The sequence below is a fragment of the Sipha flava genome, unplaced genomic scaffold, assembly GCF_003268045.1.
Source record: "Sipha flava isolate LNK unplaced genomic scaffold, YSA_version1 32_pilon_pilon, whole genome shotgun sequence".
Taxonomy (NCBI): Eukaryota; Metazoa; Arthropoda; class Insecta; order Hemiptera; family Aphididae; genus Sipha; species Sipha flava.
This window is the reverse complement of record NW_020273018.1, coordinates 3367812-3383100: the sequence shown is the minus strand read 5'-3', so window position 1 is coordinate 3383100 and position 15289 is coordinate 3367812. Positions and strand designations below refer to the sequence as shown.

At 30.1% G+C, this 15289-nt stretch overlaps 2 protein-coding genes across 2 annotated transcripts; both read right to left on the bottom strand.

The window, feature by feature from the left end:
* Positions 1-24: 24 nt before the first annotated feature.
* On the bottom strand, positions 25-3160 carry LOC112686993 (the record flags this gene model as incomplete). Its single annotated transcript, XM_025559495.1, has 1 exon — positions 25-3160. A coding segment is annotated over exon 1 (3136 nt), but the record flags the coding sequence as incomplete, so codon positions are not given.
* Positions 3161-7000: 3840 nt separating this feature from the next.
* Positions 7001-14006, bottom strand: LOC112686992 (uncharacterized protein CG7065-like). Its single transcript, XM_025559494.1, has 10 exons — positions 13983-14006; positions 12052-12286; positions 11698-11966; positions 11420-11628; positions 10462-10541; positions 10297-10369; positions 10064-10203; positions 9803-10001; positions 9494-9736; positions 7001-9436 (listed from the first exon to the last, which is right to left on the bottom strand). The coding sequence occupies exons 1-10, from the start codon at positions 14004-14006 to the stop codon at positions 7162-7164; spliced, it is 3747 nt and encodes a 1248-aa protein (XP_025415279.1). The 3' UTR covers positions 7001-7161.
* Positions 14007-15289: the final 1283 nt, after the last annotated feature.

The following is a 15289-nucleotide window of genomic DNA, read 5'->3' as shown; positions in this document are numbered from 1 at the left end:
GCGAACGGAAGTAGACACAGGCACCAAAGGCATTTTGTGATGCGTCACAAAAGCCATGCAATTGCACTGATGTAACATTATCAAATGGAACTCGACGTGGAATCGATAGTTGTTCAAGAGACTGGAGACTCTGATAGAAATTTGTCCATTTGGTTTGCAGATCAGGGGATAACGGTGTGTCCCAGTTTAACTTTGAAGACCACAAATGTTGCATGAATATCTTTCCTCGAATCAGGGCTGGTGTTAGGAATCCCACCGGATCATATACACTATTTATGTTAGAGAGTAATGTCCTTTTAGTCATGTGCAACGGCCTTGACAAATCCTTAAAAACAAACTTAAAACAATCATTACTTGGCTGCCAAGTGAGACCTAGCGTGCTGACAGTATCTTCCTCATTAATTGACAGCAGGTAAGTAGGATCACTTTCAGGAATGGACATTTTTGACATTATTAATTTTGAATTGGAGCACCATTTTCGAAGAGGTAGGTTGGCCTTGTTGAGTTCGTTTGATAGATTTTGAAATAATTCATAACACTCAGCTTCATCTTGACCACCACTCAGTAAATCATCAACATAAAAGTCTTGTTGGATAGCACGCTGTGTTGCATGATTGGTGACGCTGTAACTCAGCTCAAGCAAACATCTAGTGGCTAGGAAGGAAGCGGCCCTAGTCCCATAAGTTACTGTTAGTAGCCTATAGTCTTTCAATGGATCAGCAGGGCTTTCCCTATAGCATATTCGTTGCATGTCACAATCTTCTGGCGAAACCCGTATCTGCCTGTACATTTTGGCTATATCGGCGGTAAGAGCGACTTTATGTATACGAAATCTTAAGATAATAGATATTAGCTCAGGTTGAACAGTCGGTCCACATAACAATATATCATTGAGACTATGACCGGACTTAGTGGCAGCAGACCCATCAAAAACAACACGCATTTTTGTAGTTAAACTGTTTGATTTAAATACAGAATGATGGGGAAGGTAATAAGTAGGACCATCAGTTTTATGAGCCAACTCCATGTGTCCCAATTCAAGATATTCGTTCATGAATGTTTTATAATCTGCAGCCAGTGTTGGGTTTTTTGACAGTTTGCGCTCAAGATTATAAAATCGTTGCTGAGCCATAAATCTTGAATCACCCAGCACTGATGGGTCTTGAAGGAATGGTAATTTTACAACAAATCGACCAAGATTGTCACGAGACACATTACATTTAAAGTGATCTTCGGCCTTAATTTCAGATGAGAACTTATTCGAGTAGGTCTGGGTGAACAACGCTATAGCTGATTGATTGCAATTACTTGAAAATAAACTATTTGGAGGTGATAGCATTGTGTTAATTGGAATTGATCCGGCGAAAATCCAACCAAGATTAGTGTTGTGAAGAGTAACAAGCGGACTAACTTTCATTTTTTCTCCATTAAATAACTCAAAAAATACCTCTGCTCCAAGTAAAATATCAACTGAAGCTGGTTCATTAAAATGAGGGTCAGCTAAACAATCACTAATAGTGTGTGGAATATTTAATGGTTCTATGTTAATGCAATGACTGGGCAATCTGTTGGTGATAGAATTTATGACATGGAAGTTGATAAATGCTTTAAAACCATTTATTCTGGAACACATTGTAGTACTAATCATGGTGCCCGTCTTGGTAGTGATTGACCCTATGCCTGCTATAGATATTGAGCTATTGACAACATTTAATTTTAGTCTGGATGTACACTCTCTGGTTATTAGGCAAACTTGAGAACCAGAATCTAGAATTGCACGACACTGAACTCGTTGCCCAACTGCATTCTCTAAATTAACTAGGGCAGTAGCTAATATGATCTGCTTAATAACGTTGGACTTGTTATCTTGTTCGACGTAGGCTACAATAGACTGTTCCGGTGACGATGATGACGGTTTATCCACCGGGTTATGATAATTCAATGGTGCATCGTTATGTAGTTTAGTGTTGTGCCGTTTTCCACATTTATTGCAGTTATCACCACGGCATTGACGGACTTGATGGCCAGGAAATAGACAATTATAACATAGCTTGTTTTTGAAAACTATATCTTGGCGCTCAGGCAGAGACATTTTATTAAATACGTCACAGCTTGATACACGATGCTGCTGAGAACACACCAAACATTTTCTATCTTTAAAGGGTGGACTATCAGTTTGCTTGGTAAATAGAACTCTTTTTTGGACTGGACGAGTACCAATAGACAAATGTTTATACTGGGTTGACTGGTTACCTGCTTCACCAACTTCATAGGCTGACACACGATTTGATAAGAACCTTTCTAAGTCACTAAATTTAGGAAGATTTTTGGTTGACTGTAATAGTTGCCATTCGCCGACGGTGGTTGGGTCCAATCTGCAACACAACAAGGTTACCAGCCATGCATCCCACTGCTCCACCGGCTGATCAAGTGCCTTCAGAGCATTGACTTGTGATACAACATGGTGATGTAGTTGCCGTAACTCATTGGCAGCAGGCTTGTGCACTTGCGGTGTTTGGAACAACGAACGTATATGCGACTGGATAATAAGTGACCTGTTCTCATATCTTTCAATTAGAGCATTATAGGCTGTGGAATAATTTACATCAGTTGTTGGAATGGTACGTATTACTTCCGCAGCCGGACCGACCAGACAAGATTTCAAATAGTGTAAACGCTGTACATCAGATAATCCTTGGTTGTAATGAAACATAGCATTGAATGCGTCAAGGAATGATACCCATTTTTGTAGATCACCATCAAAGGTAGGAGCAGGAATGAATGGCAGTTTCATGGAATCCCGAATGATAGGCTGCGATGGTGTACTTGAGGTGTTGAATGGAACCTTAGAATAGCGCTCAATTATATCTAAAATCTCAGCTTTAAGTGAACAGAAAAAATCATCAACACCAGTCCTGTGATCTAGCATTTCAACCGTAACTACTGCTGTATGATTTTCAATATCATCTTGACAGGATTCATATTTGGACCTGTATTGCATTAGACTGTCCAGTCTAGTTTGAAGTTGGTTCAGAGATTTAGTGGCAGGGTCATACTTGTCTATGAATGTTTTAATCGAGTCCATAGACCTTTTGGCAGAATCTCTTTTGTTGATCAACTTTGCTAACTCGGGAGGAAGTCGTTCGTCGTTGACTCCCATCTTGATAGAAGAGTGAAGATTTTACAATTGTATAATAATATAAAATGACGCACTAGTGATGGAACTAATTTACATATAATAATCTACAAACGATACGCCATTAATGTATAATAAATAATTGACATCTAACAAATGAATAAATAAAAATATATAAAATAAATAAAAATCACGTCGAGGTCACCAAAATGTTGGCGCGGCAAGTGTTTTAAATAATATAGAACATACTTGTTCGCCATAAAATAAATTAAACATAAATTAAATAATAAAAACTGTATAATTGAATAATTAAATAAATATGTGGCCCTACAACGGCGCAACAATAATAATAAATAAATATACAATCATATATAATAATAACAATGCCCTTGGCGGAATTAAATAATTAAATAAATATGTGGCCCTACAACGGCGCAACAATAATGATAAATAATAATAATAATATGCTGGCCCTAAAGCAGCACAGCTACTACACTAAAATAATAATGAACACGTTGGCTCAACACGGCATACAATAAATATATAAATAATTCAAAATATGTGGCCCACACGGCTCACACTAAATAATAACAATACTATAATAATAATTTGCCTACGACGGTTAGGCCCGTCGGCCTTTACACAAGTAAACGAAACAAATATGGTCGACCAATACTCACAATCACCAACGAAGTCTACAGCGCTGACAAAGAACAAACACGATGAAACCACGTTTTGCACAATGGCTGTAGGCAAGTGACCACCCTAGAATATGGGACAATTAATGAAGGCAATAAAAATTGCGCTGAACGACACTTACCAAACAGCCGACACGATACAAAACAAAAACACAGAAAAACGTGGTTTGAAGAAGATGGCTGTAGACCAACGCCCGAAACAGCAGCAGAAAAAATTGGTGTGCACACCACGACGAACACGAAAAAAGAAAAAGAGACGGTGCCAGCGACATTTTCCACGAAGGCTAGGGCCGCCGGACACCACAAAATGAAGATAAATGCCTCAGTGCCACCACACTAAACCAAAAAACACGAGAACTTATGAAACTTTGTGGCACTGAGAACATGACTTTTACTTTTACAAAAACATAACCGAAAACCTTTGAAAACGTGGAAATAACGGGCATTTACGCGCGACGATAACAGCGCGATTACGTACCCGGCTGGTCGCACACGGAGGCTTATCACCACCGCCGACGATGGCTACGGATACGCAACGCACCGCTACACATCGCACGAAAATGATAACAACAACAAAAATTACACAAACATAATCACATTTAAATTAACATCAACACGGCTTGCGAACTGTTGTACGTGTACTTCCAAATGTATACTATAGTAAATAAACACGTACATTTATTACTAATAAGTAGTACAAACTAATAAGTTATTAGTCAAGTGTTTTATTTATTATTGTAGTATTCGGCACATGCTGTGAAGTTGTGATGTCTTTAGCGTTTACGCATACACAAGGTGTTTTACTTATTATTTTTGAATAATAAGCGTCTTCGTATACGTAGCCCTAAAAGGCAGTACCAAAAATATTGTTTATAAAGAGGTATTGAAATGAACAAAATATGTCAATATAAATATTGGTGGGTTTTTATAACACCATAATGTATATAATAATGTTAAAATAATAATAAGAAGTAAAAATAGTAATAATAATATACGTCAAGACTACCCAAAACATGTGTGTTTAATACGGGAACGGTAAAATCACGTTGATAAAACGTAAAAAACCAATCCGACGAACGACAAAAACCGTCAGTGTAGTAATACATTTACAGAACATAACATTTATTTTGTGATTCTAATTTTTATTTAATATTTTTTGGTTGTTGCCCGGGGTGCGATGACACTATAGCGCCACGGGCTAGTCCACCACTGAATATAATCGGACATTATACGTAACATACACATGTATCTACTATTCACGATTTTTTTATAAATTGAGTATTTATAAAATTTAATCAAGAATATTTGGGATATAAATGGTTATGCACATATTAAAAGAAATATTAATCCCGTAAATATAGTTGTAGGTATTAACAAAATATAAATTATATAGTTCATATAAAATACATAACAATATACAGATAATAATTATTTAAATAATAAAATACAACATTATTAGTTAAAAAATAAGCTTCTTAAATCTTAAATAATATTATTTTTCTTTAAGAAATCCAGAGTGGAAACATTTTTCTCATTTAATCTATAGCGTTTTGATGTAACAATATACCGGCAGTAGCAAAAACTTCTAAAAATACTGATGATGCAGGTATGTATAAAATATTTTTGGCGAGCTTTACAATTGTTATATGATATTATATGATACAATGATATATTGTTTCATATTTCCACCACATGCATGGATCTAGATTTTGATTATTCTGAATTTCATCAATATACTGATGAAATTCATCATATGAATTGTCAGTTTTGCCAAATAATATATCCATATCTATTGTTTTTAGTAATTTGACTTTGATCTTTATTTCCACGTAAGAAGGTATAATTGGATGTCCGATTATTCGTAATATTTAGACATCCGAATATTATGAATAATTGAGAATATTTTTATTTTGCAATTTGAATTTTTCCAAATATTTGTCCCGACATTGGTATTCAATTAATATTGTACAACGTAAAAAAGTTCATCGTTCTTTCCGTACTAATTACTAAGTACATACTACAACCAATACAACTTGGTTATTTTTCACATACATTTAAACTTCTACAAAGTTAGTTTTAACACAATATAGTTATAGAGGACGCGTTTAGTACCTATTTATTTAAGTAGGTAACTAGTTTAAATTTAGTTCACATAGTTTCAACAAAATAAATGTACACATTTTCGATATAACAGAAAATCGATAATAATTTTATCCAATTGTGTTTTCGTACGAATGTATTTCGAGAATTCAATAAAATGAATGCAAATTAACACATTAAAGCAGCCGCTAAGAGGTTAACTAACATTTAACTATTAACATATCATGGTATAGGGCGAGTGTTTAACTGCAGTGCATTAAACATATTTACAAAAACCGATGTTATTGAAATGTTAATAACCTGAAGTCCAATTTACCATAAACAATACTTTTGATTATTCGGAACACATAATGCATTAATACAGGAACATGGTATAATATAAGCTACCAGGCGGTCTCAACTATTTAGGAACGGCAAGATCAAGGAACAATAAGTATAGCTATAGCATTACCAAAGATTAATATAAATTAATCATAGTATGGAGGCTAAATAAGCAACTGCGGCTGATCTCTGTGCCACATCAGTACACCACGTTTCCATTTATACTCTATGATTAAAATTTAGTAAATAATGTATTTATTATTGTTAGGTAAGACATTTCCAAAACATCATTAATATTCATACAATATATTAAATTTTGATATTGATTTATCGATCAATAATGCTAAAAAGAATTGAGAATCATAAAGTAATTGGGCTATATATAATTGTACAGTTTACACGTAACTAATATTTTGTGGAGGACAAATAAATCTTAAAGTTTATAGAGTTATTTGGTTGATAAATTTTTATGGCAAAAAGTGATCGGAAATAAATTTTAATTGTATCACAATACAATAAATATATACATAATACTATATGAATATAATAAAATTATAAACATAAACAATTTTACACTGTAAGTAAAAGTGTAATTGTATATTAAACGCATTTTTCATACTTGATGTAAAAAATATTAACTATTATAGATTTTAACTATTATAATAAATTGTCTACACTAGTTATCTAAAATAAACACAAAAATAAATACAATGAATAATTTTTTTATAAAGGAAATGTTACACCATCTGATATTTTAAAAATCATAATCTGTACATAATAAAATACTTAAAGACTTGTTGTTTTAGGTTAGTTGTAGTCATGCATTACATGTAATCTGAATAAAATTAAAAAATATAAACTCACTTATAAAATATATATATTTATTGAATATCAAAGTATATTTAATTAATGTCTGTTCTGAAAACGATTATTTTGAGAATTACCAAATCTATTATTTTTATTATTTTCTTTAGGCGTTCCCTGAAACGTGTCAGGATAAGTGTTGTTACCTCTATAGGTATTATTGCCTTTATAATAGCCCCTAGATGATGGGTACGAAGAAACTGTAGCATTTTTCTGATATTTATAATATGAATCCGATTGCTGTCTTTGATAATAATTGTTACCGTGGTTTTGAGAGTAAGGATCATTATAAGCATTATCTTGATTAACTGAATATGGATCAGGTTTTTCTTGAGAATTGTTAAAATCATTAGGTTGTTCTTCAGAAGAATTATATATACTGGTCTGCTCTTGTGGTGTATTGTATTTGTTAGGCTGCTCTTGAGGCATATTGTATTTATCAACCTGATCTTGTACTGTATTATATTTATTAGAATGTTCTTTAGTTATATATTTATTGGACTGCTCTGGAGATATATCATATTTATCAGATTGCTCTTGAGAAGGTGAAAATGTTGCAGATGTCGAAGGCTTTGAAGAGTAAATGTCAGGGTCAGTTTTTTGAGCTGAATAGGGATCTAGAGAATATGAAGCAGTAAAGAGTTCTTTAGGGTTTTTATAAAATGATTGGTCAGAAAGTGGTTCTATCTGAGTGTTTGTAGGTTGCAAACTATAATCAGATTTTATTTCCGGTAAAAAATTGTGTAGACTATTTAAAAGTTTCTTTTGCTCTTCAGTTATCTCAAAATTAAAACTTTTATTTAGTTCTTCATCTTTTTGTTCACTTACTTTTTCTTTAACAGCTTTACACACATCCGATAACTCATAGTTATCATCATCTTCATCTTCTCTAAACAATGACGTAACTTCTTTTAAGTTAGAGGGTCCCATATCAATGTACTTTCTGAATTTTCTCACATCATCTGGATTCTTTTCCCAAAGATCTTTTAGATAAGTTATAAGTCCATCTTGTTCATCAGTAGTTAAATCTCTAAAATTTTTCAGCAAATTTATTATATCACCCTGAGATAATTGATCCAAGTTTTTTTTTTCGACTTCTTCCTTCTTATTTATTTCATTACATGCCGTTTTTAACACTTCTCTATTATTTATATTTGACAACAAGTTTTTGGCACCTTGAATATTATCTCCAGACTGCGCCATACCCACAACGGCATTTATTAGAGTCTCCAATTCTTCTTGTGTTACATCAACTTTTCCTTGTGCTAGTAATGCCTGAGTTATATGCTGAGCAATTGCCATTTTATCAAGAACACCAACTCCTGGCACTATGATTGGTGTAGCTGCAGGTATTGGTATAGCTGCAGGTGTTGGTGTAGCTGCAGGTGCTGGTGTGGTTGTCGGTGTAGGTATAGAGGTGGATATAGATGTGGAATTCAACATGCTTGTTGAGAGTACAAACTTAGGTGCCAATTTCATTAGTTTTTCTATGTTACGAATAGAAAACATAGTAGCATTTACTAAACTTCTTTTAACAACACCTGCTAACAATTGTCCTTTAAGTTTTTCTTTTACTGTTTCAAACATCACACAATTTTCAGGAGTAAGCAATTTAATAGACGATTTAGGTTCAATTTTTTCCATAACAAGACCTTTTGATAATAATTCAACTATTTTAGGTGCCAATAAGCCTAATTGATTTTCCAATACACTTAACTGCCTTAGCACAGTTATGACATTTAATGGATTTTCAATTTTTATTTTTTCTCTGGGTTTATTATGATCATTAATTTCATTAATTGAGTCTTCAGAGTCAGAATTAATTGGAGATGCACCAGCAACTTTAGGTTTCTTATCGTAAATAGGTTTACTAATTATATCAGAATTTTTTTCCATCAATTCCGGTGTTTGATTACTATGCCATGAATTTTTCATGTCTGTTATGTTTTTTTTATCTTTTAAAGGAGAAGAATCTCTGGATGGTGATTCTGAAGAGCTCTTGTCCATATCAAAATCACCAAGTATTTTATTTTTTAATTTTTCTATTTTTTCATTAATTTCTTCTTCGTGAATTTCTTGCATTCGTTTACTCCATGAAAGAATCCATTCTGGTTTAAAATCATATGAATTTGTATCTTTACCTTCCATTTGTAATTCTTTAAAACGCCGATTCCAAAATTTTTTCCATTCATCAGAATATAATGGATGATTTTCAGGATTCTTTTCATGATAGCTTAATTTTTTTTCCATTTCAATTTTCATATCTTCCACAGCTTTTTCGTATTCTTGTAGCAATCTTTTTCTTTTACTCATACTCCTAAAAAATTAGACTTCCTGTAAAATTAATTTATACTACAACCAAAAAAATTCTAACCTTTCTTTTTGTGGTTGATATTCAGTTGAATACATTTCTGAAGAATAAAATCTAGGTCTACCAGGAGTGAATCTCATATATGGCCTTGGAAAGGACATATAAGGTGAAGGATAATACATTCTAGGAGGGTGTGAATGATGTGCTGTGACATAACCTGATATGGAGTGCATAGGATGAACAGTTGGCGGTGGAGAAATTTGTCTTCTGTATGTTTCATCTCTATCCTTGCTTCTGTATCGTCTTCTGATGAAAAAAAATACAGTATACATAATAATAAAAATAAGTTTACTACTTGTAATATTTAATTACCTATGGTTAGAATATTTATTACGATTGTAGTAAGGTGAATGAGATCTTGAACGAGAACGTCCAGGAGAATGTGAACGAGACCTTTGTCTTACAATTATAGGGGTTTTTGAACGAGAGGGTGATTTACGACGATGAGGACTCCTAGAACGGCGATGTCTTCTAGGTGGTGACCTATGTCTTCTATCTTTAGAATCTCTACCTGTAAATAATTTTTATAGATGTAAAAAGTTGACTTAAGAAGGGTTTAATATAAAACATTACTTGGTACACGAGACCTTGGTCTAGATTCAGTACTGGGTTTAATATCAACAAATTCTATATCAGAATCACTATCTTCTTTATCATTCTTTGAACGCAATTGAGATTTATTAACAGCGATTCTTGGATTTTTATTAAATGATCTATTATATAATTAATATATAATTTAAAATAAAAGAAAATGGAAATGCTAAATTAGTATAAATGAAAAATTATAATATAAATAGCACACTTACGTTTCAGCTTTAATAGCCTTTAGTTTTTCTTCTTGTTCACGAATGTTTTTCTCAGTTACTTTTTTCAAAGGAACTTAATATAAATAACCCAAAATAAAATGATTTTAAATCAAAATAAATAAACTAATGACCAAAATGATGGGTGGTATATAAAAAATGACTTACATTTTTCTTGTAAAAGTGTAGGATTCTCCACATATTCTGGTTTTACCATATCTAACATCCATCTATCTTCTGGACTTTCCCTATTTTAATAATAAGAGATTTTGTACAAAAAATATTCAGCCAATACTAAAATTAACCAAATTTTACACAACATACAAAGCTTTCTAAATTTATAACAATCAATATTATTTATTTATTTAATTTAAATTTCATTTCTACAATTATTTTGTAATTATATATAAATTATTATCTCTAAATAGTTAACCAAAGTATATAGAGCGAAAAACTATTTACATTTAAATAAAATAAAACTTAATATTTAAAAAAAAAATTAAATAAATGTAATAGTATAATTGAATATTTTATTACTGAGGCAAAAATTTGCTTAGCTAACCAAAACTTAAGATTTAAAATGACTTCACAGTATATATAAATATATATATACTGTATTATATATCATATAATAGTTTATTTTAAGTAGATAATATACAAAATATCATGTTTATAGCAATTTGACTAATGACTACAAAATATTCTTTAAATCAAGTTAATAACTAATAAATAGTAACTTATTTCACGGACACATTAACATGAAATTAAATTCCAACATATATACTATGTTTTCCAAATGTAACAATGAATATGCTGTAACCTATAAAATTAATTTTAAGAATTTTATACATTAAAAAAATATTTTCTTAACCCATAATTTATTAGGTTTTTAAAATGCTTTGACTCTAGATGATCTTATCAAATAAAACGTGGGTTTATTTTTAGTTTTTGTACTAAATTTATAAACGTATTTAATTTTTCTTAGCAGGTTTACTATTTCTAAAATAATAAATTGATAATTATTTACATTTAAAATTATCTATATACCTAATTTCTGTATATTAATAATTAATTGAAAACCAATACAAACAAAAAAATAAGTTTTAATTAAATAAAAAATACTTACATAATGTGTTTTCCATTATTTACTTGTCTTAAAATTTTTATTTTTTCAGTAGGCAAATCAAATACACTTGCATCAACCACTATTGGTTTCATTCGACCATATGTTTCTTCTATTTTTCCAATAACATGAAATACTAATTCTTGAAATCCTTTTGAGGATACTTTATTTAATTGTTCCAGTGCACTGGCTAACGATCTAAAATATCTTCGCTAAAATGTGTACAACTTAAGAAATGAATTGTATGTTATGACAAATCATTTATAAAATATAATACAAACCAAATAGGCCATGTGATGATTAAAGCTACGTAAATGATTAGGGAAAGTTCTTGGATCACCTCGTTTATCACATAGTGCACACATATACCTAGGTTCTTCAGAAGAATCAGATGGTAATAATTCAAGAATAAATTCAATGCCTATTAATGGAATAAAAATTGAATCCAATGTAGCTTGAATACGCGCTAACACATTTTCTACTTCATCTTCCATTCCCGGAGGTATTGGTTCACCGGATATCATTGAAGGTAAACCAACACTTATTCCAGCTATTTTAATGTTACAAATACCATTTATATTAAAAACACATGAAACACATTAAAAAATTGTAGAAAACAAAATAAAATAATTTACATGCTTTGATAAAGTTTTTTGCTGGAAAACAAGATTTTCCCATTTCTAATAAATGCATTTTGCTGGTTAAATGCTCTTCGAGCAATGACAAAGACGGAACTTTGAATGGATAACAAGCATGACATGACCATGTTCCTGATGTTTTATTTAAAGTTATTAAATATCCAGTTGTACCATTGTCTAAATGAACAATTGTAGATAACAATTGTTCTTCTCGGGATAAAATTGAAGGTGCCTACAAATAGTAAAAGAAATATTTATATTTAAATAAACAGCTTAAACATTTATTAAATAACAACATTTTTAATTTAATAATAATTTTAAAATTAAATTAAAAAATAATCAACAATTTTTTTTTCTAGGACCTTACAATATATATAAAAATAACATACAAATAATATAAGTAAATATAATAATGTAGTTTTGATAACAAACATAATATTATAAAATACAATTTTTACATTGAAAACATCTCTACTATAATTTAGATGAAAACCCATTATATTTCTTGAATAATATTGGTTAATAAATACATATAATATTTATATCATTCCATCACACATTGATATTATTGATTTGAAGTAAATTATATCTTGATATTGTCTTCATGGATTAAAGTATAATAGAACCTGTTTAAGACGCTCTTCTATGGATCAGTTAAAAATATTGTATTAAATTGGAAATCATATTATGTAGGACGAAAAAAAATGATATATTGTATAATGTATATTTTTAAATTTATATTACATATTACCTACTTCAAAAAATCATCAATTTTTTGCGTATAAACACATTTTTTAATATTTTTAGATTAGAGGACATTTTCAATTTGATTGAAATTATGTAATGTTTCGTCAGTATAGTCAAAATAGGCAATTTATTTTCTTAGTTCATTAATATGATCAAGTACATTTGTTACCATGAGAATTGTTAATAAACTATTCTTCCTTACTTCCTTCCTCTATAGAAGTTACATTAGTTGATGACATTTTATCAGTAATTATCTGATCAATGCTTCTAGTGTCATTCGTAGTAACATCCTAGTCAATTTATGCATATCTTGGAAACTCCTCCAGTTCTTGAAAATGTTTGCTATTTTAGTTATCATTGTTATAAGTGAGGTATTTCTTCAAATTTTAAATTTTTATATTAACATTATTGAAAATGAGAGTGTCTTATCTAGGAACAGAGTGCATATTATCTGGAGTTAATTACATGTTGAATGTTGTCAAAATCAAGGGACTCTTAAAAATTAACGTATTACATTGGAAATTAGTTGTCTTAAACAGGTTCTACTGTATATGTTTTAAGCATTCTTATGAAAGTAAAATATTTTTGAAATAGCCAATTCATAGAAAAGCGTTTCTTAAACTGTGTTCCGTGGAACCTTGGGGTTCCGTGAAGCTTAAGTAATTTTTTAAAAAATTTTAAGAAAATTACTTTAAAATTTCCAACTTAAGATTAGCAATGTTGAAAAACTGTTTGCATTATAGAAAAAAAAAAAAAATCTTTGTATATTAAATAACATGTATAAGCGATATGGAATAGTCTACATTTATATTTCGGTGCACATCACTGCGCATGCATTGTTACCATTTTGTAATATATCACATAAACTCCGTATACAAAGTTTTTTTTACACCTTAATTCCGCACATAATTTTTTTTTAACACCCTAACTCCGCACATCATTTTTGTATATATTTTTGTACATAATTTAAAAAAACAATCGGTATTCTATCAATTAGCCATCGTTATATAATTCTATGTTTTTATTTATAAATTCCATATTGGTTTTTTGTTTAGTTCTAACTATCCTACTTCATTATTATTAGCAGAATTCATTCGTATGTAAGAATCCGTCTGCATAGCTAATAAGTTTTTAATGAAAACTGCAATATTTAGATGTAGGTACAGAAGTAAATAAATTACCAAAATTTGCATGAAAAGACTCATAGTTGTTTATTGTTCTCTCCAGTATTGCTTCTTTTTTGGCCCAAATACTGTGTGGAAATATTGCATCGTTTTTTTATGTATGTTTTGTCTAAGTAAGTGATCATTTTTTTAATTCGTGAATCTTGGGTTGGTCATTTTTAAAGTAATTTTCAAAACATAGTTTTATGCTATGCGGATTTTCGGTATTAAAAATATTTTTAGAATGCGGAGCTACGGTACTTTAATTTTTTTAACCGTGCCGAATTATGCATGCGGAGTTGTGGATTTACAAAACAATTTTATTCGCGCGGAGCTACGGTGCGTCCTTATATTTAGTCTAATTAAAGTAATTATTATTAAAGTATTATTATAATATATATAGATATTTTTTAATTATTTTAATTTTAATTTTAAAATATTTTTTGAATTAAATACCTTTAACACAATATTATATGATTATAATTTATTTACAAAAAATCCTAAAAAAAGCTAAAAAAAAGTAGGGGTTCCACGATAAATGTGGACATCAAAAAGGGTTCCACAAATAAAAAAGTTTAAGAAACTCTGTCATAGAAAAATGTGAATATTGCTCTTCTTTTGGCATCGTTATACAACCATGCTGATTAAATAAAAGGCTCAAAATATTTACACATTTTTATATAGTACAATACTAAATATGTATACTTTATATTTCATGAAATTTTTTGCTAATCTGTTGAAAAATTTTCAATTTTCACTTTGATGTTTAATTGATTATAAATACATTACTATAATCAGTTAATTACGAGCAACATTTTTAAATCACTGATGAATTATGTTAAATTGACATATTTTTAAACCAAAATCACTAGTTCCAAATTCATTAAAAATGTAACTAAATTCACAAGTAGAGTAACAAAAAATTTCAACCTTTTGTATAACCAAGTAATAATCAAGAATATAGTTATATTAACTACTTCAAATTAAATATTCTAAAAGATCACAGTCATACTAAAATATAAATATATCTGTACCCGAAAAATATGCTTTTTAGGTATTTTTTTGGATATAGCTCAAAACCAATGGTGCAACCAAAATAAATTATATAAAATAATGTACATAAAATCGAAGCCATAAAAAATTATAATTTAGCATGTTAAACAAATCCATACTATAAACCTATTGAAAATATTAATACTTTTTCAAATAATGAAATAGAATACTAAATAGAAGTTTCAACAAAAATTATATTTTCATTATTTTTTACACAATGTGTACTAATGTACTAATGTGTACTCAAAATTCAAATTTTTTAAATTTTTTTT

Excerpts from the sequence above, each read along its gene's own strand:
- LOC112686992 (XM_025559494.1), bottom strand. The coding sequence starts at position 14,006 with ATGAGTCTTTTCATGCAAATTTTG. Across the intron at positions 10,542-11,419 it reads AATAATGGAAAACACATTAT|GGAAAGTCCAGAAGATAGAT; the intron begins GTAAGTATTTTT and ends TTATTAAAATAG. Across the intron at positions 10,370-10,461 it reads TACACTTTTACAAGAAAAAT|TTCCTTTGAAAAAAGTAACT; the intron begins GTAAGTCATTTT and ends ATTTATATTAAG.